Here is a 22,664-nt window from a genome sequence, read left to right on the forward strand (position 1 = left end):
GCTTAACGCAGCTCAAACTTAACAGGACTTAACTTACACCTTAACCTAAACTGATACCTTCAGTTTCACAATTTAGCAAAAAACAGCATTTAGCAGGATTTAATTTAACTTATAACCTATGACTTTGCATTTTAACAGAGGATTAACATTTAACAGTATATAATTCAGCTTATAACTTATATTAAACATAACAACTTAAGAAAACAACAACTCTTAGCAGTGTTTAACTTCACTTAGACCTTGTGACTTAACCTTACCTACAGGCAATGTAGGTAAGGTTAAGTCATCCTGGCCACACTTGGCATCAACAGCTTTCTTTGGCAGGGTGAGAACAGGGATGTTGTGCCACTGAGGGAACAAAAGCAGTTCCCAGGGCTGCTCCTCCAGAAAGCAGGAGCTGGTTGGGCAGCAGCAGTGCCTGGGGCAGACAGTGTTTGTGAGGAGCTGCAGAGGAGCTGAGCCCAGGGGCTGTTGGCCAAGGCCGAGCCCCAAGGAGCATTTCTCAGCTGGCAGGGCGGCCTGAGAAGGGAAGGGGGGAATGCAGCAGCACAGGGCCCATGGAAGCAAGGGACCATTGTGACACTGTGGGGCCCTGTGAGACCAAGGGACCATTGTGACACTGTGGGGCCTCATGGAATCATGGAGAGCACTGTGACATTGCTGAACCTCATGGAACCATGGGGACCGTACTGACACTGTGTGGCTCTATGGAATGTTGGGATCATTGTGTCACTGAGAGGCTTCATCAAACCAAGGGTCCATTGTGACACCGTGGGGCCTCATGGAACCCTGGAGATCATTATGACTCTTTGGGGTGTCATGGAACCAAGGGGCCATTGTGACACTGCAAGACCACATGGAGCCAAAGGTCCATTGTGACGTTGCAAGGCCTCATGGAACTATGGGGAGACCATTAGGACACTTCACAGCCTCATGGAACCAAGGGACCATTGTGACACTGTGAAGCACCTTGGAATCATGGAGACCATTGTGACCCTGGAGGTCCCCACAGAGCCAAGAGGACCATTGTGATACTCTGGGGCCTTGTGAAACCAAGAGGCCTTTGTGACACTGCACGGCTGCATGGAACCAAAGCTCCAGGGTGACATTGTGGGGTCTCATGTCATCAGTGGACCACTCTGACATTGTGGAGCCAAAGGAGACCATTGAGACACTGCAAACCCCCAGGGTCCAAAGGTCCATTTTTACATTGCAGGGCTCATGGAACAGAGAAGTTACATGACATTGTGGTGCCTGGGGAACCTCTGAGACCATTGTGACACTGCAAGGCCTCATGGAATTCTTGGGACCATTGTGACACTGTGGGGCCTTATGGAACCTAGGGGCCATTATGACACTGCAGGGCCCCATAAAATCAAGAAAACTCAGAACAGGTCTAGCTTGGCCTCCCAGGGGCCACCTGATTGGTCCAGCTGACCTTATCATGTTGAGGGTCTCTTCTCTTCTGCTAATAAAACACTGGGGCTCTGTACTTTCCTTCCTATGGGAAAGAACTTAATCTCCAGGTACCCATGGCCAGAACTGGGATTTCACCTCCAAATTTCCTTATATCCAGTGATTGTTACCATAGGAATATTGCCAGGACAAGTCTGTCTTGCAGTGGCTTCACAAGGGTCACTTCCCATCTGTCCCCAAAACACTGGGGAAGGCTCCGTGCTTTCCATCCTATGGGAAAGAACTGTCCTGCTTCTCCAGGTGCCCATGGCTGGGATTGGGGTTCCATCTCTAAAACTCCCTAAAACCAAAGACGGCTCCCAGACAAAATCTGCCATTCCTGACAAGTCTGAATGGCCTTGGACTAGTGAGGTTCTGACCTCTCTTCCAAACACTGGGGCTCCATGTTTTCCTTCCTATGGAAAAGAACTGTCCTTCTCCTCGAGGTGCCCATGGCCAGAACTGGGATTTCACCTTCAACCTTCCCTATTTTGACAGACTGGAGGAGACTGTTGGCTGGAAACATTCTGTGTGTGGGGGAGGAAGGGGCAGGTCCAGCCTTGCCCTGCCCTGGAAGCCCAGCCCTGCCCTGCCCTGGAACCCCAATCCCCCCAGAGCCTCTATCCCAGCCCAGCAGTGGCTGCCAGTCCCTGGCACAGCACAGGCAATGCTCCACAGCCACCTCTGCAGCCCCAGCCCAGCTCCTGAGGGACCAAATGAGCCCAAGCCCCACCTGGGGGAAGGGCCCAGGGAGACCAAGGGGTATTGAAGGCTGACCACAAGGCAAGCACACATCTTGACCCTGCCTCCTCTTGGAATTTCCATCGGAACAATGCTGGAATCCAGGGCTTTGTAGCTCTGTGTGTGTGCTTCTCTGTATCTTTTCTGTCTTTTGCTCTCTCTGTGTCTTCTTCTATTTCTGTCCTTTTGCAAATTTTGAATAACTTAAAATTGAACAGGCTTAGATTATATGAAATTGAATAGGCCAAGGTAATGCTTTGAGAAGTGTTTTCTGCTGATTGAATGTGGCATTAAACCATTTGCCAAGTTTCTCTTATTTTCTGAAGTTGCCAGTAAAGACTGTTTTGTTGTTTGACCTCTCGAGGATTTCTTACCAGGATTTGTGTAGTGCATCCAACTCAGAGGACACAAACAATTGTAATTCCTTTTAAATGTCTCCTTGAGAGAGTTGTTTAGGGGATGGGGGTCAGGGCTTGTCTGTGCTGCTTGGCCCAGCCCAGGCAGGGCTTTCCCAGCCACATTCCACACTCCATTGCCCAGCTGGAGCCGCTGGTGCCTCTGAGTTGTGCTGCCCCAGCCCCAGGGACGCTCTCCTTGTCTGCCCATTCCCCCACGGTCTCTGGGCAGGGATGGCCTCACTGGGGGCTGCTGACATCCTCAGCAACTTGGAGGCTGCTGCTGAATTTCACTGCTCCAGAGGCTTGTTCAGCCTTCAGCTCTTCAGTGCAGGAATTCAGTGTCCCAGGGCTCATGAACATTCAGAACACCTAAACAAGCCAAGCCTCTGGGAATCATTTGATTTTAATTTTCAAATCTTTTGTGGTTAATTAGACAGATTTCAGTAGTGTATTCAAACTGAATATTTTCTTTTTAAAAAGACAGTGAGAAAACATTTTTTGGTCCTGTTTAACTTTTTTTTCCTGTGAATTCATTGATATGTGCAGTCTCCAATAGACATTGAGTACAAGAACCTCTTCATGCAGTTTGAATAGACATAAAAATCAAGACCCTTCATGGCTGACAATCAATCAGACTCTGTCCCTACCCCCACCCCACCATTTCCCCCATCCAAGCCCTGGCACTCAGAGCAGCCTTGTGCAAATCTGAGCTCCCTCCAGCCCAGGCTGCACCTGCAGCTTTCAGCTCCTTGGCTCCAACTCCCACCTGCTTTCCTTGGAGAAGGAGCTGCCGGAGACACAGAGGGATGTTCATTTCTTGTCAGCCAGCAAAGCCAAGGGAAGGCACAGCTCCATCAAATGCAAAAGTCATTCTTCTCCCTGGCTCTGCCCTGCCCCTGATCCCCACAGTCTGTCCTGTTTCCTTCGTCCCTGCATTTCCAGGGACTTTCTGGCTATGGAGGGAAGTCAAGTGCAGCCATTGGAGTGGGAACCACAACTCATCAGGTTTGTGTCCTTTGAAGGAGCAGGAACTGGTGAGATTCAGAGGCACAGAAAGTTTTCTCTTCATGGCCAGCATAATAAATGGGAACATGATAAAATTTAAGAAACCTCAAAACCCTTCCCTTAGCTCCTTGTGATCTTACAGCAACATCTGACATGTTCACCACCCTCAAGGGATTGCCATACAGGAAAGATATTAGACAGAGACATAAGAAGAGGTGATATAAAAGATAAAAATACAACTAAGATGCTGACCAAGATGTTATTTTAAATTCTGAAAGATTGGGCCACTCCCTGAAGCACAAAGCATGAAGCCAGTCAAGGGAGATGCATTGGAATGACCTGAAAAAAGCTGCAGGAGGCAGTCTGGGAGCAAAGAAAAGGACAAAGATCCAGCAGCTCTAAATGAAGAGATGTCCTTAGACACAGCCATTTAAACAGGACGGCTTAAAACACATGAAGGAAGAGGGTCATGAAATATTAGACTGAATGTTGGTAGCAAAGGTAGAGGAGAAGATCAGTTTTTCTTCTCCTGCCATCAATAGAAGAATCCAGTACATCCAGGAAATTCGTGTTCCTGGTGGGAAAATATTGCCATTTCTTAAAAGGACTAAAATGACCCACATAAAAAAGATCTGCTTGTATAATTATAAAACTAACAGGTATTAACACCTGTGCCACTTTCCAGGCAGACATCAGCTGTGTGGACATGAACAGGCAGTGCCACTTGTGCCCTGAGGTGCCCAGCTGGGATTGTATCTCTCCCAGAGCACCTGAGGGAGAGCAGAGCACCTTGCAAGCTGCAGGTCCCTGACAGCCCCACAGGGCTCCTGTCCCATCAACATCTGCTCTGCTCCAGTCTGAAACAGGGCCCAGCATGGTGCTGGGATCATCAGAGAGCTGAGGTGTGTGCTGGAATTCCATGCCCTCCCCATCCTGCAGCAGCCCTGCATTTCCCTGCTGCAGCCTTGGTCTCCAGCCCAGCCATGGAGGCTCTTTGGGCTCTGGAGTGTTGCTGCAGCCCCCAAGGGCAGCTGAGCTCTGCCTTTGGCCCAGTCAGGCCTGGGCAGCGCAGGCCATGCTCAGCAATTGCTTGTGTGTGCCTGGCCTTGCTGTCAGCCCCGTGAGCAGCTGCGTGGCCCCTTTGTGGCCCTGTGCTGGCCCAGCCATGGTGGCCCAGCCCCTGTGCAGGCCCAGCCCAGGCCAGGAGCATTGCGGCTGGGAACAGCCCCTGTGCCGTGGTGCCCACAGCAGCCTTGGGGCTCTGTGCCCCATGGCCTCCCTGCTGGGCAGCCTCTGCCAGCTCCTGCAGAGCCCCTGGCACCTGTGGGGCTGCACAGACAGCCCTGCCCCGGGCTCTGCTGGCCTCTGGGCCAGCAGAGAGGCAGCCAGGACTGGCCATGGCCAGGAACAGGCCCTGAGCCCCGCAGGAGGATGGAGCTGGGCCACAGCCAAACTCAGCCCAGGCCAAAGCTGGGCTCAGCAGCCAGGGCTGCCAACGCATGGGCACAGAGGCTGGCGCTGACAAATGTCCTGGGCCCTCTCCCTGCTCTGTCCATGCCACCAAGGGCACAGAGCAGCCTCCTCTCTGGGCCACTTGCCTGTTTGCAATGCCTTGCACAGGCACTGGCCCTGCCCCACAAGGCCTGGCCTGAGTCCTGCCCCTGCACGCTCAGCCAGGCTGAGATGGACACTGATGGTTTCTGGGCCAGGCTCTCGGAGCCCAGCCCAGCTCCCTGCAAGCTCTGCCAGCTGCCCTGAGCTCTGGGCAGCACCAAGGGCCTCTCTGAGCCCAGCCCAGCCCAGCCGGCTCTGGCCCCACAGCTCTGCTCAGGCCAGGCTGCTCTGGCCACTGGCCCCACGGCCTCAGCCCCTGCCAAGGCCACAGCAGCAGCTGCAGCTGCCACAGGACTCAGCCCCAGCCATGGGGGAAGGTGCTGGGCCAAGGCCAAAGGAGGCTCCCTGGCTGCCCTGCTCCCCCCGGCCTGAGGTGCTGAGAGCTCTGCAGCCCCTGCTGCCATTCCCTCTGCCCAGGGCAGCACAAGAGCCCCGGCCTTGGGGCCCTCAAGAGCTGCTCCTGCTCCAGGCCCAGGGCCCATGCCAAAGCTGGGGCAGCAGCCACAAAGTTGTGCCCATTTCTGTTCATTGCTGCTGTCATGGGCATGGATCCTCAGCCACTTGGTGTTTGCTGATGAGTTTTACTACTCCAGAGGCCTCTTCTTTCTTGTGCTCTTCACTTCAGGAATTCAGTGAGAAAAGCTCATAAATATTTGTTTGAAACACCTGAACAAGAAAAGCCCCTGGGAATAATTTTAGTTTTCAAATATTCTCTGGTAAGTTAGACAAATTTCAGAATGGAATTCTAATGTCCAATTGATATTGACCCCAAGCACCTTCTAATGCAGTCTGAACAGATATGAAAATAAAGACCCTTCATGGCTGACAATCAATCACAATCAATAACGCTTTGTCCCCACCCCCTCCCCACCATTTCCCTCATCCAACCCCTGGCACTCCTATGGATCAGGAATGGTGTGGCCAGCAGGAGCAGGGCAGGGATTCTTCCCCTGTGCTCAGCACTGGTTGGGCAGCACCTGGAGTGCTGTGTCCAGTTCTGGGCCCCCCAATTTAGGAAGGACATGGAAGGGCTGGAGCGTGTCCAGAGAAGGGCAACAAGGCTGGGGAGGGGTCTGGAGCACAAGTCCTGTGAGGAGCGGCTGAGGGAGCTGGGGTTGTTTATCCTGGAGAAGAGGAGGCTCAGGGGAGACCTCATCACTCTCTACAACTCCCTGACAGGCGGGTGCAGCCAGGTGGGGGTCGGGCTCTTCTCCAAGGGAACACTGACAGGACAAGACAACACAACCTAAACCTGCACCAGGAGATGTTTAGGCTAGATATTAGGAAATATTCGTTACAAATCTTCACATTGGAATCACACATTGGAACCCTGGGCTTTGGAATGGGCTGCCCAGGGAGGTGGGTGAGTCACTGTCCTTGGAGGTTTTTAAGGAAAGACTGGATGTGGCAATTAGTGCAATGGCCTGGGTGACAAGGTGGTGTTGGGTCCCAGGTTGGACTTGATGCTCTCTGACATTTTTTGCAGCCTGATTGATTCTCTGATGATTGTGACACTGCAGGGCCTGAGGAAGCAAGGGGACATTGTGACACTGCAGGGCCTGGTGTCACCAAGAGGACCATGGTGACACTGTGTACAACATGGCAGCACAGAGCCAAGGGGCCATGGTGACACTGTGGGGCTGGATGAAAGCAAGCAGTCCATGGTGACAGTCTGGGTCATGCTGGAACCATAGAGGCCACTGTGACTTGTGGAACCAAGGGGCCATTGTGCCACTGTGGAACCAAGGAGAGCCTTGGGAGAGCCTGGAGACAATGAAATCAAAGGGCCATTGCTCCATTGCAAGGACACTGGGAACTGAGGGAACAATTGTGACCCTGTAGTGTCCCATGGAACCAAGGGTCCCTGGTGACACTGCAGGATCTTGTGTCACCAGGGCTCCATTGTGACACTGCAGCACCAAGAAATTCATTGAGGAACTCTGAGGCCTCCTGGAACCGAGAGGCCACTGTGACCCTGCAGGGCCTTGTGGAACCATGCAGAGCATTGTGACAGAGCAGGACCTGGTGTCGTGATGGGGCCATTGTGACACTGCAGGACCCCATGGAACCAAGGGGCCAGTACTGCTCCTCAGGGACTCCTGGAATGAAGGAAACATGTTTGACACCGTGGTGGCCCTTGGGACCAAGAGGCCATTGTGACACTGTGGAACCAAGGAGAGCGTTGCTGCACTGCCAGACCTCATGGAAACAAGGATCCATTGTGACACTGCAGGGCCCAAGGATCCAAGGGACTTTGTGACACCAAAGGGTCCCATGGAACCAAAGGGACATTGTGACACAGGGAGGCCTCATGGAATCATGGAGACAATTGGGACACTCTGGGGCCTCATGGAACCATGGTGATATCAAGTCGGCTGGGAGTATTGATCTGCTGGAGGGCTCAGCACAGGGCCCTGGACAGGCTGGATCCAGGGCCCAAATCCAACAAGGTGAGGTTTAACAAGTCCAAGTGCCAGGTCCTGCACTTTGGCCACAACAACCCCTGCAGCACTACAGGCTGGGGACAGAGTGGCTGGAGAGCAGCCAGGCAGAAAGGGACCTGCAGGGACTGATGGACAGCAGGCTGGACATGAGGCAGCAGAGTGCCCAGGTGGGGAAGAAGGCCAATGGCTCCTGGCCTGGAAGGAATGGTGTGGCCAGAAGGAGCAGGGCAGGGATTCTTCCCCTGTGCTCAGCACTGGTTGGGCAGCACCGCAAGTGCTATATCCAGTTCTGGGCGCCCTGGGCGGGGGGGGGGGGCATTAGGGAGAAATTTGTACCAGGGAAGAGTAAAGTAAGTGAAGGTGAAGCCAAAGAAATGCTGAGGGCAGTTTGGGGGTGGCTGCCAGGCAGCCCTGGCTCTGAGCAACAGCGTCTGCAGTGGCACAGGAAACTCCCAGCTGATGGGAACAAACTTTCCGGCTGAGTGCAGAGGCCAGGACAAAGCTGAGTGGTTTCCCTGGTGTCCCGCAGGCCTTGCTGGCCCCAGGGGCTGATGGCATTTGTGCTCCCTCAGGTTCATGTCCCCACAGCAACAGCATGGGGGTGCTGGCCCTGCTGTGTGCAATGCAAACAGGGGCTGCTGAGGCAGTGCTGCCGTGTCTGTGCCTGCAAGGATGGGGCACCTGTGTGAGCTGGGGGAGAGGCCAGGGCTGCAGAGGGGGGATGTTGTTGGCAGCTGCATGAGGACGCTCTGGGACGCTGCCCTGGGCTGTGCAGCGCACTGGGCATGGATCAGCCCCTGCTCTGCTGCTCCTTCCCGTCTGCCCCAGGGCCCTTGCAGAGCCCCAGCCATGCTGTTTGCCCCCAGCCTGCCCACGGCCAGCCTGGGGCTGCTCACGGGGGTTTCTGTGCTGCTGAGCATTGGCCTGGCCGTGTTGTTGAGAGAGCCTGGGCAAGGAGCCTGCAGCCCCCAGGGCCTGGCCTGAGGCGTCAGCGCTGCCCCAGCAGTGCCCATGGCCTGTCCCTGCTGCAGCCCCGGCACTGCCACCCCCAGGGCTGTGCCCGGCCCCGAGAGCACTCAGGCCCTGCAGCAACACCAGGGCCACCAGGGCAGCGGGGCAGGGCCACGGCAGCAGCACTGGCAACACCAAGTGCTGCTGCTGCTGCTGCTGCTGGGCACAGCTGCTGGGCCAGCACTGATCTGCCCCAGCTCTGCACACAGACATTGCTGCTGCAGCTCCAGAGATGGCAACAAAAGGGCATCTCTGTAGAAAACTCTGCTGGGAGATCCTTTAGTTCCTTTAAAGGCACCGAGAGCACAGCCCCTCCTCGACAAAGTCTGTGGCCACAGGGAAGGTGGAGAGAAACAAAATGAGAAATGGCACACACAATGACATTTCTTTGTGGACAATGTTAAAAAACTAAAATAAAGAAGAAGAACCTCCAAAATGAAACCAGCAAGTATCAAAGACTACTTTTATTACAAGTGATTTGCAGAAATTGGCCAGCAGTTTAATGTTCCTGAAAGCATCCAGTCATCAGTCTCCACACTGCAGCCTTGAGTTCCTGGTTCCTCAGGCTGTAGATGAGGGGGTTCAGGGCTGGAGGCACCACCGAGTACAGAACTGACAGGGCCAGATCCAGGGATGGGGAGGACATGGAGGGGGGCTTCAAGTAGGTTAATGTGCCAGTGCTGAGGAACAGGGAGAGCACAGCCAGGTGAGGGAGGCAGGTGGAAAAGGCTTTGTGCCGTCCCTGCTCAGAGGGGATCCTCAGCACAGCCCTGAAGATCTGCACATAGGAGAAAACCATGAACACAAAACAACCAAATGCCAAACATACACTAACAGCAATGAGCCCAAATTCCCTGAGGTAGGATTTGGAGCAGGAGAGCTTGAGGATCTGTGGGATTTCACAGAAGAACTGGCCCAGGGCATTGCCATGGCACAGGGGCAGGGAAAATGTATTGGCCGTGTGCACGAGAGCATTGAGAAAGGCACTGGCCCAGGCAGCTGCTGCCATGTGGGCACAAGCTCTGCTGCCCAGGAGGGTCCCGTAGTGCAGGGGTTTGCAGATGGACACGTAGCGGTCGTAGCACATGATGGTCAGGAGGGAAAGCTCTGCTGAGATGAAGAAGAGAAAGAAAAAGAGCTGAGCAGCACATCCAGTGTAGGAGATGTTGCTGGTGTCCCAGAGGGAATTGTGCATGGCTTTGGGGACAGTGGTGCAGATGGAGCCCAGGTCAGCGAGGGCCAGGTTGAGCAGGAAGAAGAACATGGGCGTGTGCAGGTGGTGGCCGCAGGCTACGGCACTGATGATGAGGCCGTTGCCCAGGAGGGCAGCCAGGGAGATGCCCAGCAAGAGGCAGAAGTGCAGGAGCTGCAGCTGCCGCGTGTCTGCCAATGCCAGCAGCAGGAAGTGCCTGATGCAGCTGCTGTTCGACATTTGCTGTGGTGCCTTGGCATGGGGATCTGTAAGAAAAGTAATCATGGAATAGTTGGGTTTGGAGAGGACTTGAAATATCCCAGCACAGCCTGGGGGCACTTTCCCCCCACTGCCTGCCCAGGGCTCTGCTGCCTGGAGCTGTCCCTGCCAGCAGCTGCTTCCCTGTGCCCAGGGCTGGGCCCTGCCAGTGCTGCCAAAGCCCAGCCCAGCCCTGGGGGCTCAGCTCTGCCCTGCAGAGCCCTCCCAGCTCAGGCACTGCCCAGGGGCAGCTCTGGCTCTGCAGGCTCTGATGGCAACCTCAGAGCAACCCTGAGGAGGCTGGAAAAGTGGCTCTGATGCTGCCTCTAAGGGCTGATTTCTGTCACTGCCCAATTTATTCATATCTGAGAGAAATTTTATTTTTTTTTTATCTCAGCCTGAACTGAGAGATTAATATCTATGGGCAATTTCCCATCCCAGCAACCCAGAGCAGTAGATTAAAAAAGCAGGATTTTCCCTTTTATTCAGTCCCTGCCTTGCTCTTCTCCCTGTATAATCTACTTGGAAATGTTCTGCAGGTAAATGTCATGCTGGGAGCAGTCCTGAACAATGCAGCATCCTCCCCACACAAGGAGAACACTTCCAAGCCTCACCAGCTGTCTCCTCCCACCCAGATCTTGTGCCCCAGTGCTGGGAGCAGCTGCCAGGGCTGGCTGAGAGCTGTCCCTGGCAGGCAGCAGAGTCCCTGCCCCAGCACAGCGCCCTGGGCTGCAGGACCCTGCTCTGCAGAACAGCTCTGAGCACCCCTGGCTGCTCTGCACAAGAGACAAGCAGAGAATGTACTCACAGGCTCTGCAGGCATTGGGATGTTCCAGCTTCAGGAGATGGCTCCAGGAGCTGCAGCTGCACTGTCCTGCAGCCAGAGGTTCCTGTGCCAAGGGCTGGCAGTGATTGTGCCCCAGGCACTTCTCAGCCCCTTCCCAGCCCTGACTGATTGAAGCTCTCTGTGCCTCTGGGCTGTGCCCGGGCTGGCTGCAGGCAGTGCCCCAGCCCTGCTGGGCTGGCACAAGAGCTGCTCATCCAGAGAAATGTGCTTTTGAAGCTCTTCTTGGTGAGCAGGAGCTGCCTCTGTGCCAGGAGCCCAGCCCAGCTCAGCAGCACAGACACAGCACAAGGACTTTAATCAGCCTCTGGGCCTTTGTGCTCAGGCCCTGAACATCAGTCCCTGAGAGGGAGCTGAAGAAACCTCTCCAGAACTGCAAGGCAGAATCCAACTCCAAAGTTTCTTGGACTTTTAATGGGTCCCAGAGAGGGACAGGACTGAGCAAGTGTCCCCAGGCCCCAGGCAGAGCAGAGAACTGCAGGCAGTGATGACAGGTAGGGACAAAGAGAAGCCAAGTCTGGGTGCCCTGGGGCACAGCAGGGTCTGTGCCAGCAAGGGCTGGGAGGAGACACCTTGTGCTGAGGCCCTGGGGCCTCCTGGCACAGCCCCAGCCAGGCTGGGCACTGTCAGCCCCTTGTGCTGCCCTCAGCATCCCCCCCTAGCCCACATCCCAGTGGCCTCAAGGATCTGCTGCAAGGAGTCCCTGGGGAGCCTTGCTCAGCAATGGCCCTGGGGGCTCCTTCATGCTCCCTGCAGGGACTGCAGGTTTTTCAAAGGACTTTGGCTTTGGCTTTTGCCTTGGAGTCTCTGAGAGGTATGTGCAATCATGGCCTCCAATTATCTGCTATAATTAGTCCCTGGAGATTCTCTGCCTGTTGCAGCATTGATTGGGACTCATTAATACTTCAGGGTACTTAAGTTTTTTAAGCTACTTCCCCTTTCCCTTTTGATACAGACTCTATAAGAAAGATTGTGCATTTACAGGCTCCAATTATCTGCTTAATGAGTCTCTGGAGAGCCGTTATCAGTAACAACATTCAGTGGGCTCATTAATGCTTCAAGGTACTTTAGTTATTTTAAGGTTCTTGGTGTTTCCCTTTTGATACAGACTCTGTGAGAGGTTTGTGCAATCATGGCCCCAATTATCTGCTTTAATGAGTCCCTGGAGAGCTTTGTATGACACTCAGTGGTGCTCAGTAATGCTTTGAGCTTCTCAAATTTTTTAAGGTAGTTTGGAATTTCCTTTCCACACTGAGACTCTGAGAGGTTTTTGTGCCATCCTGGCCTCCAATTCTCTCCTCCAAGGAGTCCATGAGGAGCCTGTGTTGGGGATGGACCTCACTGGGACCCATTCATGCTTTGAGACACTTTGGGGTTTTCTTCTGACTTTGACTCCTGGAAAGGTTTGTGCAATCTCCTCTCAGGCCTTGAGGTTCCAGGGCTCAGCTCCAAATGCACCACGGGGCTCATTGGGATGCAGCAAGTCCTGACAAACCATGGCTTTGCCTTGATTTCCCTCTGCTCTATTGCATTTTATCAGGGATGTATCTGGAGTGATTTTGGTTTGCTAATTTGAGATTTCTCAGCCAATGCATCTATTAGTGCAGTGGGATCAGTGTTGGCTAATTACCATTGCACTCACTGGAATATATTTACTCATTTCCTGCTGTGAGATAGGATTAGGAGAAAGGCAAAGTAGGCTCAACATTTTAAAAGGGTATATAGAAAAGTTTATTACCAGTAAATAGAAGAAAGAGTAATAAGAATCTGAACACTTCTCCTCTCCCTACAACCTTTTCTTTCTTACTGACAATGCAAGGAGACAAAACCTGAAAGTTTCAGTCAGTTTACACCATCTAGAACAGTCTTTCTTCAGTTCACTTAGGGAGAGGAGTCTCTCTTTCATGCTATGGAGACTTCTCCATAAGAAAAACATTTGCTCGTGGCTCTCAATTCCCACAAATAGCAGCTGCCCAGAAAATCTGCAATCGTGAAGTCCCTCCCATTTTTCACAGCTTTTCCCACAGCTGTTTTTATGGGCCATGTCAGCTTATGGGGTATGAGTTTAAAGATGAGCTGTTCAAGAGCAAAGAATCTCTTCATCTATTTCTGAAATCATCTTCATCTCTGAGAACAGAGATCTTCTTCTTCTCTCCCTGATACCACAGGATCTCATTACTCTTCTCTCTTTCTCTGTTGAAACTTCTCATGGGATCACAGCTACTTCAACATTTGCTTACTTTAGCATGGAGGTTTTTGCTGAACAGGTCATCAACCCATATTTTCAATTAGTCATAGGGAAAAAGAGAGTCTTATGTATCAATTACATCCTTCCCCATAGCTTTACAAGAGGATTTCAGCCCCAAGATCAAGGCATCTCCTCATTCCTCCCATCTGGGGCTCAACTTCCCCTTCACTGACCTCGGTGTCTTCATGTTGCTCTTCTCTGTGCCTGCACGTTGTCCTTTTCTCTCACTGGAGGGAGGATGGAAGCACTGAAAGAGTTCATATCTCACCCGGGGCCTGCAGATGGTTCCGTGCCCCCGGCCGGGCTCGGTGCTTGCGGCCGGAGCTGTTTTACGATGGAGGTTTCTGCAGCGGCTGCGCTGGGGCTGTGTCAGGATGGGCCGCGCTGGGGCAGGGCCAGGATCTCAGCAGCCAGGCCAGAGCACAGCAGCAGCACGGCCAGGGGCCGATGGCTTCTCCTGCCCCTGCCCAGGGCTTGCGGCTGAAGCCCAAGGGTGGCAGAATCTTGGCCGAGCCGGCCTGGCCCGGGGCTGCTCCTGGGGCCCGGCGGATCCTGGCTGGGCCCGGGCTGGCGGCGGGGCAGGGCTCAGCAGGGCCCAGATGTTCCCAACTGCAGCCATGGCCTGGCCCGGCCTCGGCCCCGCGGCCTCCCCTGCCCTGCCCGGCAGCCGATGGGGCCTGGCGGGGTCCCTGGGAAGGGGCCCGGCCCCACGGCAGGAGCCGCCCGGCCCGGCCTGGCTGAGACGGGGCCGGGTCAGCCTTGTTACCTCTGGGCCAGCCAGAAGGGAAAGAGACCCTCCCAGGCTTTCTCATCTTTAACATGTGTCTTCACAGAGCCGTGTACAGTTTCCTTAGTGGTTTAACAGATTGTCAATTCTCAAAGATAATTACTGATTGATGTTTTTGTCAGACATGGAGGAAACTGCTAGCAGCTTCTCTTAGGACATCACTTCTGTGATGCAAAACCACCACAACTGCACAGAGCACAGAGCTCCTTTGTCCATATGTAGTGGTCGTGTGTCTGAGGCCTCAAAATACCTCCTTGGGAGATCTCTGGGCCCTCTCTAAGGTGTTTTGAAATGAAAACATTCAATTCAGAGTGTAAGAAAAATCACCAGAAGACATGGCCAGCCTGACCTGTCTGTCCTTGCTACTTTTGTCTGGATATATGGAATTTGGGAGGTCAAATTCTAATTTTGGCCATGGACCATGGACATGAAGGTTGGTTCTTTTCCGTAGGAAGGAAGGAACAGAGCCCCAGTGTTTGCCAGGCAGAACAGAGGTGACCACCAGAGGACAAGGCCAGCCAGAAGTGGCAGGTTTTTTTTCTGAGAGAAACCCTTGCATATAGGAAAATTTTTTGAGAGAATACCAATTTTGGCAATGGACATTTAAAAAGAGGGACGGTTGTTTTCCATAGCAAGGAAAGCACGGAGCCCCAGTTTCCAAGAGCTGATGAGAGGCGGCCCTTGACATCACAACATCAGCCAGACCTGTCAGGTGGCCCCTGGGAGGCCAAGCCAGCCAGGCCTGTTCCATGTTCCCTCAGTTCCATGGGGCCCCACAGTGTCCCAATGGTCCCTTGCTTCCCTGAGCCCCTGAGGTGCCATAATGCCCCCTTGGTGACACCAGGCCCTCAAGGGTCCCAATGGTCTCCATGGTTCCATCAGGCCCCACAGAGCCATAATGGTCTCTGGGTTCCATGAAGCCCCGCTGTGTCACCATGGCCCCTTGGTTCCATGGGCTCCAGTGGTGCCACAATGATCCCCTTGGTTCCATGAGGTCCCCACAGTGTCCCAGGGATCTCCATGGGAAGGGAAGGACCCAGCCCCAGTGTTGCAGGGGCAGTCACCAGAGGCCAAGGCCAGCCAGGCTTGATGGTACTGGCAGATTGTGCCTGGGAGTAACCTTTGGATATACAGAATTTTGGAGGTGGAATCCCAATTTCAGACATGGACACCTGGAGGATAAGGATGCTTGTTTTCCATTGGAAAGAAAGCACGGAACACTGATACAACAGTGACATCTAGGGATTTATGGGGAGCATTGGAGATCGTTTCTGCACCTCGTGACCCAACAGGAGCTTCTCTAATAAATGTTGCCTGAAGCTCCCACTGTGCCCATCACAGGAACCCATGTGAGTGTCTGGGACATCCCAGCTCTTTGGCAGCCTGGGGACTCCTGGGATGTCACCATGGAATGGCTGTGACTGCCTCTGACCACAGGGCTCTTTACCATCCCCAGAAAGCCCTGGGAGGTCTCCATGGAGCCCCTGTCTCTGCCTGTGACATTGCAGCTCTGGAACAGCCTGGAGACTCTTGGAAAGTCCCCATGGAACCCCTCTGATGGCCTGTGACAAATCTGATCCTTAGCAGGCAACTATCACCAGCCCCCTGTTGCTATGGTCAGTTTCCATGGCAACCATCACCAGCCCCCTGTTGCTATGGGCAGTTTCCATGGCAACCATCCCCAGCCCCCTGTTGCTATGCTCAGTCCCTTGGCAGCTCCATGGAGACCCCATGCCAGGGGTGGTTGCCATGGCCACCAGGGCTGGCACCAGCTGGGATGCTCGGTTTACATGGGCCGGGCTTCAGGAATGGGATTCCCCAATTTCCTGCTTCCGCTAAAACCGCGCTGCCCTCGCTGCCCTCCCGCCTCCCATGGAAAGCACAAAAGGCAAAGATCCTGGGCTGGGATAAGAACAATTTATTGGGAACAGCAACGAGATAAAGAACAAACAGGAACAGAAACAATATTGATAACAGAAGGGATAAGTAAAACTATTTACAGAGAAAACTACAACATCAACAACTAGTTCTTCCTGGCAATGTATTTCCTCCTGTCTGGAAAGGACACCCTTCTCCTCAGGGAGAGAGAGAGAGAGTCCCTTTCCTGCCCCTGGCAATGACTTGAGGTGGGAGTGAATGTAATGACAGGGCCATGGCCAGACCCTCATGTTCTCCAATCCCACATAATGTCATTGGCAGGGGCAACAAAACGGAGAGGTGTCTTCCCAGCATGGATCACGGGGAACATGGATCACAAAGGCTCTGACCAACGTGGGGTCTCCAATGGGGGATAAAGCTGAAGCGGTGCAAGAAGCTGTTCCTGAAGTTGGGGCATGTGCAGGGCTTCTTTTACTGATGCCTCCGTTGGTGTCTGCTCAAGTGAGAGCTGCTGGTGAAGCTCTTCCCACACTGGGGACACTCGTAGGGCCTCTCCCCAGTGTGGATGCGCTGGTGGGTGACGAGGGTGGAGTTGTGCTTGAAGCCCTTCCCGCAGTCAGGGCAGAGGAAGGGCCTCTCATCCGTGTGAATGTGCTGGTGCTGGAGGAGCTGAGAGTTGGTGTGAAACCTCTTCCCACACTCGGGGCACTTGTAGGGCTGCTCCCCTGTGTGGATCATTTGGTGGATGATCATTTGGGTCCTCCTACTAAAGGTCATCCCACATTCCCCACAGTTGTATGGCCTTTCCCCAGTGTGGATCCTCTGGTGGCAGATCAAGAGAGACTTCTGCCTAAAGCTCTTCCCACATTCCCCACATTCATAGGGTTGTTCCCTGGTGTGGGTCTTCTGGTGGGAGATCAGGTTAGAGTTCTGGCTGAAGCTCATCCCACATTCCCCACACTCATAGGGCTTCTCCCCGGTGTGGATCCGCTGGTGCCTGATGAGGTGGGAGTTGCACTTGAAGCCCATCCCACAGTCAGGGCAGCAGAAGGGCCTCTCATCCGTGTGAATCCGCTCATGCAGGAGGAGATCTGAGTTGGTGTAAAACCTCTTCTGACACTGGGGACACTCGTAGGGCCTCGCCCTCTCCCCAGCGTGGATGCGCTGGTGGGTGATGAGGGTGGAGTTGCGCTTGAAGCCCTTCCCACAGCCAGGGCAGCGGAAGGGCCTCTCCTCTGTGTGAATCTGCTGGTGCTGGAGGAGACTGGAGCTGGTCTAAACCTCTTCTGGCACTCAGGACACTCATAGGGCCTCTCCCCAGTGTGGATGCGTTGGTGGATGATGAGGGCAGAGCTGCAGCTGAAGCCCTTCCCACACTCTCCACACTGGTAGGGCCATTCCCCAGTGTGGATCATCTGGTGGCTGATCAGGGTGCTGCTCTGCCTGAAGCTCTTCCCACACTCCAAGCACTTGTGGGGCTTCTCCCTATTGTGAAGCTGCCCATGGACCACCAGCTCTGAGCTCTGGCTGAAGCTCTGTCCACCTTCCAGGCTCAGGGTGGGTCTTTCCTCCTCAGAGCACCCTGGGCTGGGTTTGCAGCCCCTCTTATTGCAGAATCTCTGGGGATTTTCCTCCCCATTGGATTCCTGTGCCCTTGAGTCACTCAAAATGGCCTCATCCATGAGTTTCTGCTATGGGGATTTCTCCTCTCTGGTCTGCATCCTCAGTTTCTTCCCGGGGGGAGGAAGGCCAAGGAGAGGATGGGATTTGCCACCGTGCCAGAGGGAAGGGGAAGGAGATCGCCCCAGTGCATCCCCAGCAGGACGGGGCTGGCAGCAGGGTTGTCCTGCAGCCAGGGGCTGTGCTGGGCTGGGAGATGGAGCAGGAGAGAGGGGGAAAGGGGCACTGACTTCCTCCTCACCTTCCTGCATGTCCCGGGGCTCCTTCCTCTTCCTTGCAGCCTCCTCCTCCATCTGGCAAAGGTTTGGGAATGGGAAATCCTGTTTTGGGAAGAAAAGCAAGGGATGAGCGCATTGAATTTTTTACTGGTTTCAAGGCAAACCTGGGGGAGAGTCTAAACCAGAATTACAATTTTATAAGAAGAGAAGATCAAGGCAATGCTACAGAAACACAGCCTTAAACTGACAGAGTCAGGATATAACCTGACACTCTGTTGCTGCTCAGGGTGGTGGCAGCAGTCCCATTAAATGGTGGCTGCAGTCCTGTTGGAGTGATGAACGTGATTCTGTCCAAGCAGTGATCCTGTAGAAGGGTCTGGTCTTCCTCTGAAGGTCCAGTGGTGGTTCTGGAGCTCTTGTCCTCTGGGAATCCAGTAGGCAAGCTGCTCCTGGTGTTGCAAGGCTCACCTTATATCCAGGTAGGAATGCTTGGATCCTCCCCCTGGGCGGAGCATGCCACAATGGGATGATGGAATTTGATCAGTCCTGCAGTGACACTCAATGGCCCATTCCCAGAAGATATCTCCCCTGGAGGGCGTTATCAGGGCTGAGTCATGGAAGAGATCAAGAACACTGCCCCACCTGTTTAGAGTAGTTGATGAAGATGGGGATTGAAAACATGCATTTGGTTCCATCTTACATTGCAACCTGAAACAGTTGGGGAATCCCTGCTCAGGGGGTGAACACCACCCCCCTTACCCAAACTGGCTCAGGTGTAAAACCCCCACCCCGGGAAGGCCACACACACAGGGGACAATGTCACACTTGCCTGCCCCAGGGGAGGTCTCTGTCCCTGTCACTCCCTTGCTCTCCCTCCCCTTTTTTCTTTCTTTCCAACTCTCTCTCTACCTCACATTTACTGTTTAATAAAATCCACCTTGGATTTGGTCTTGTTAGCACCTTAATTGAGGTGGAGGCGTCTCTCCGGAAATTTTCTTATCCAGATTGTGAGATTATTTTGGCACAGTGAGTTCAGGGCACTGTTGTCTGACCCCAGGTGCCTTTGACAACAGCATGGTTCCCTTCACTGAGGAGGTTGTGGCTCTTTCTGGAAGAACTCTCAGAAACTTGTACACAGTCCCTCCTTCCTCTTGGGGAACTTATGGAAGAACTGATGAGGAAAATGGCTGTTGTGGGTGGCCAGTGAAAAAGAAAATATTTTGTTGTCCTTCTTTGAAAAGTTTGTTAAAATCACTGGAGGAAAGGGAGCAAATGATACCAGCGAGACTGACAGGGTTCATCCACCCCATGGTGAGGAAGACAAGGCTGCTAAAAGTCCCAGAGGAAGCCCAGCTCAAGTAGCTAAATTCCCAAATAACTCCAACCAGGGGTCTCTGGGAGGATTTTTTTGGAGAGTGTTTGGAGCGAGCCAAGGGGAGGAAGAAGAAGCCGCAGTTTGTTTTCATACACTGCACTCACTCCTCCACATTCCGGCTCCTGGATGGACAGAGGGCAGGACAGAGCTCTCCTTTGCTTTTAGTTAGTTTTTAGCTCTCTGAGGCAGAGAACTTCCTCCAAATGTGTTTTTTCTTTTTCTTTGGAGCTGTTTAAATCTGCTCTGGACTGAACACCCAGAACACCACCGGCAGCTCCCACCTGTGATCCACCGGGCTGAGCCTGGGCCGGGGCCTTTCCAGTGCTGGAGGGACTGATAAGAGACTGATAAGAGACTGAGTGAGCCGAGCTAAAGCCCAAGGAGAGACTTGCAGAGTTTGTCATCTCTTTTGGAGCAGCAGGAGGTTTTATTGCTTAATATTGTTCAATTTTTGTGCTGTTGAATGCTTTGCCTGTTAAATAAAAAGTTTTTTTCCACTTTTCTCCAAGGAAATATTTTCCCAAACTGACCGTGGGAGGGGCTGCTGAATCTGCATTCTTGAGGAAACTCCTTTTGGAGGTTTTCTCCCAAATTTGCCCTAAAGCAGGACAGGGTGGTAGGAAGAGGGGGGAAGCCCAAGTGGCTGGATTGAGGGGAGGCTGGAGAGAGGGGGACCCTGGGACTCCAGAATCCCCCAGAATCCCTAAGCAGGATCCTGGAGAGGTGGGATCCCCAGGACCCATGGCATCCCTAGTCCTGAGATGGGGGACCACCAGAACCACAGAGGGATGAGACTGGAAATGGGACACTCCTGGTGGCGCTTTTTTTATACACTCTTGATTTTTGGAGGTTTTTATGGACATCAGGTGACTTCTAGAGATGGACTTGGGCAAGAGGAATCCCCAACCCAAGGCATTCACACCTTGTTTCTCCCCAAATCAGTATTTTCCCCAAACCTTCCCACAGTGACATCCCCTCCTGTCCTGCTCTGGGTGAGCTCAGTCCCAAACCTGACCCTGATCCTGGTCTCAATCTCACTCCATGTTTAGACACACTCACTGTTCTGTATTAAATCCCATCCTAGTCCCAGACTCATCTAGCCCCAGACCTGATCCCAACCCCAGCCCTAAAGCCAATCCCATGTCTCGCCTTAACCCCAATCCCAGCTCTAATCCAAATCTCAGCCCCAACTCCAAGCCCAGCCCCAATTCCAGCCCCTTCCTAAATCCTCAGCCCCAAACCAAATCCCAGGCTCAGCCCTTCTGGGGCTTTGGGGGTGTCTCTGTCCCTGTGACCCCGATGATGTTTGGGTGGGGTCCCAGCAGGGCTGAGAGGGACAGAGACCCCCCCGGCCTCGCCAGGGGTGAGAAGGTGGCAGAGCCCCCCCAGCCCCGAGCAGCCTCAGCGGTGAGAGGGACACAGAGCCCCTGGTGCCCAGCCCTGCACAGGCATTGCCTGAGGCCAGAGGGATGGAGACCCCCCGAGCATCCCCCAGGGCCAGGGGACAGAGAGCCCCGAGCATCCCCTGGGCTGAGAGGGACAGAGACTGCCCCGAGCACCCCCTGGCACAGGGGAGAGAGGGAGGGAGACCCCCCAGGCATTCCCTGGGGTGAGAATGATGGAGACCCCTGGGGAATGGCCTGGGGTGACAGGGACAGGGACACCCCTGGGGAATGGCCTGGGGTGAGGGGTGACAGGGACAGGGACACCCCTGGGGAATGGCCTGGGGTGACAGGGACAGGGACAGCCCTGGGGAATGGCCTGGGGTGACAGGGACAGGGACAACCCTGGGGAATGGCCTGGGGTGACAGGGACAGGGACAACCCTCCCAAGCCCCTCCCAAGCATCCCCCAGGGCAAGAGGCACAGAGACCCCTCGAGGATCCCCAGAGCACTGGACAAAATAAACTTGGCAGAAATCAAAATTAACTCTGCATAAATCACTTTGATGAATATTTGATTTTCCCACAAGTCACATGTGATGAAAACACAAACAAATCCCAAACATGAACAAAATGACAATAGAAGCAATTCTGTGGCAATTCCAAGTTTCATTGGTTCCTGCAGAGCTCCAGATCAGCTGCTGGCAGGTTCTAAGAAAAGAAAAGCGGAAATTCAGCCCAATACATTTTACGAAAAGGAAGGGAAAGCTCTGTGTAGCTGTCACAAAGGTGACAGGGATAAAGAGAAAAATGATTCTCACATTTGGCAAAGCCCCCAAGCCTGTGAATCTGGGAGTTATTCGGGAATTTAGCTACTTGAGCTGGGCTTCTTGAGAGACTTTTAGCAGCCTTGTGTTCCTCACCTTGGGGTGAATGAACCTTGTCAGTCTCAATGGTAGCATTTGCTCCCTTTCCTCCAATGATTTTAACAAACTTTTCAAGGAAGGACATCAAAATATTTTCTTTACACTGGCCACCCACAACAGCCATTTTCCTCATCAGTTCTCCCGTAAGTTGCTCAGAGGAAGCTGCGTCCAAGTTTCCAAGGGGTTCATCCAGAAAAAAGCAAAACCTCCTCAGCGGAGGGAACCATGCTGTTGTCAAAGGCACTTGGGGTCAGACAACAGTGTCCTGAACTCACTGTGCCAAAATAATGTCACAATCTGGTTAAGAAAATGCTTAGAGAGATTCCTCTGCCCCGATTAAGGTGCTAAGAAAACCAAAAACAAAGTGGATTTTATTAAACTGTAAATGGGAGGTAGAGAGAGAGTTGGAATGAAAGAGAAAAGGAAGGGAGAGCAAGGGAGTGACAGGGACAGAGACCTCCCCTGGGGCAGGGCAAGTGTGACATTGTCCCCTGTGTGTGAGGCCTTCCCGGGGTGGGGGTTTCACACCTGAGCCAGTTTGGGTAAGGGGGGTGGTGTTCACCCCCTGAGCAGGGATTCCCCAACTGTTTCAGGTTGCAATGTAAGATGGAACCAAATGCATGTTTTCAATCCCCATCTTCATCAACTACTCTAAACAGGTGGGGCAGTGTTCTTGATCTCTTCCATGACTCAGCCCTGATAACGCCCTCCAGGGGAGATATCTTCTGGGAATGGGCCATTGTGTGTCACTGCAGGACTGATAAAATTCCATCCTCCCATTGTGGGATGCTCCGCCCAGGGGGAGGATCCAAGCATTCCTACCTGGATATAAGGTGAGCCTTGCAACACCAGGAGCAGCTTGCCTACTGGATTCCCAGAGGACAAGAGCTCCAGAACCACCACTGGACTTCCAGAGGAAGACCAGACCCTTCTACAGGATCACTGCTTGGACAGAATCACGTTCATCACTCCAACAGGACTGCAGCCACCATTTAATGGGACTGCTGCCACCACCCTGAGCAGCAACAGGGTGTCAGGTTATATCCTGACTCTGTCAGTTTAGGGCAGTGTTTCTGTAGCATTGCCTTGATCTTCATTTTCTTATTAAATTGTAATTGTGACTTACACTCGCTCCCAGGTTTGCCTTCAAACCAGAACAAAAGACAATGTGCGCACCCTTTGTTTTCTTCCCAAACCAGGATTTCCCAT

At 53.3% G+C, this 22,664-nt stretch overlaps 1 protein-coding gene across 1 annotated transcript in view; it reads right to left on the minus strand.

The window, feature by feature from the left end:
* Window positions 1–22,664, minus strand: part of LOC143692500 (uncharacterized) — a 317,297-nt gene that overhangs the window by 136,724 nt on the left and 157,909 nt on the right. The window contains 2 exon segments of the mRNA XM_077172734.1: window positions 16,269–17,152; window positions 17,155–17,360. Of these exon segments, the coding sequence (XP_077028849.1) occupies window positions 16,269–17,152; window positions 17,155–17,360 (1,090 nt within the window).

The sequence above is a fragment of the Agelaius phoeniceus genome (genome assembly GCF_051311805.1).
Source record: "Agelaius phoeniceus isolate bAgePho1 chromosome W unlocalized genomic scaffold, bAgePho1.hap1 SUPER_W_unloc_1, whole genome shotgun sequence".
Classification (NCBI taxonomy): Eukaryota; Metazoa; Chordata; class Aves; order Passeriformes; family Icteridae; genus Agelaius; species Agelaius phoeniceus.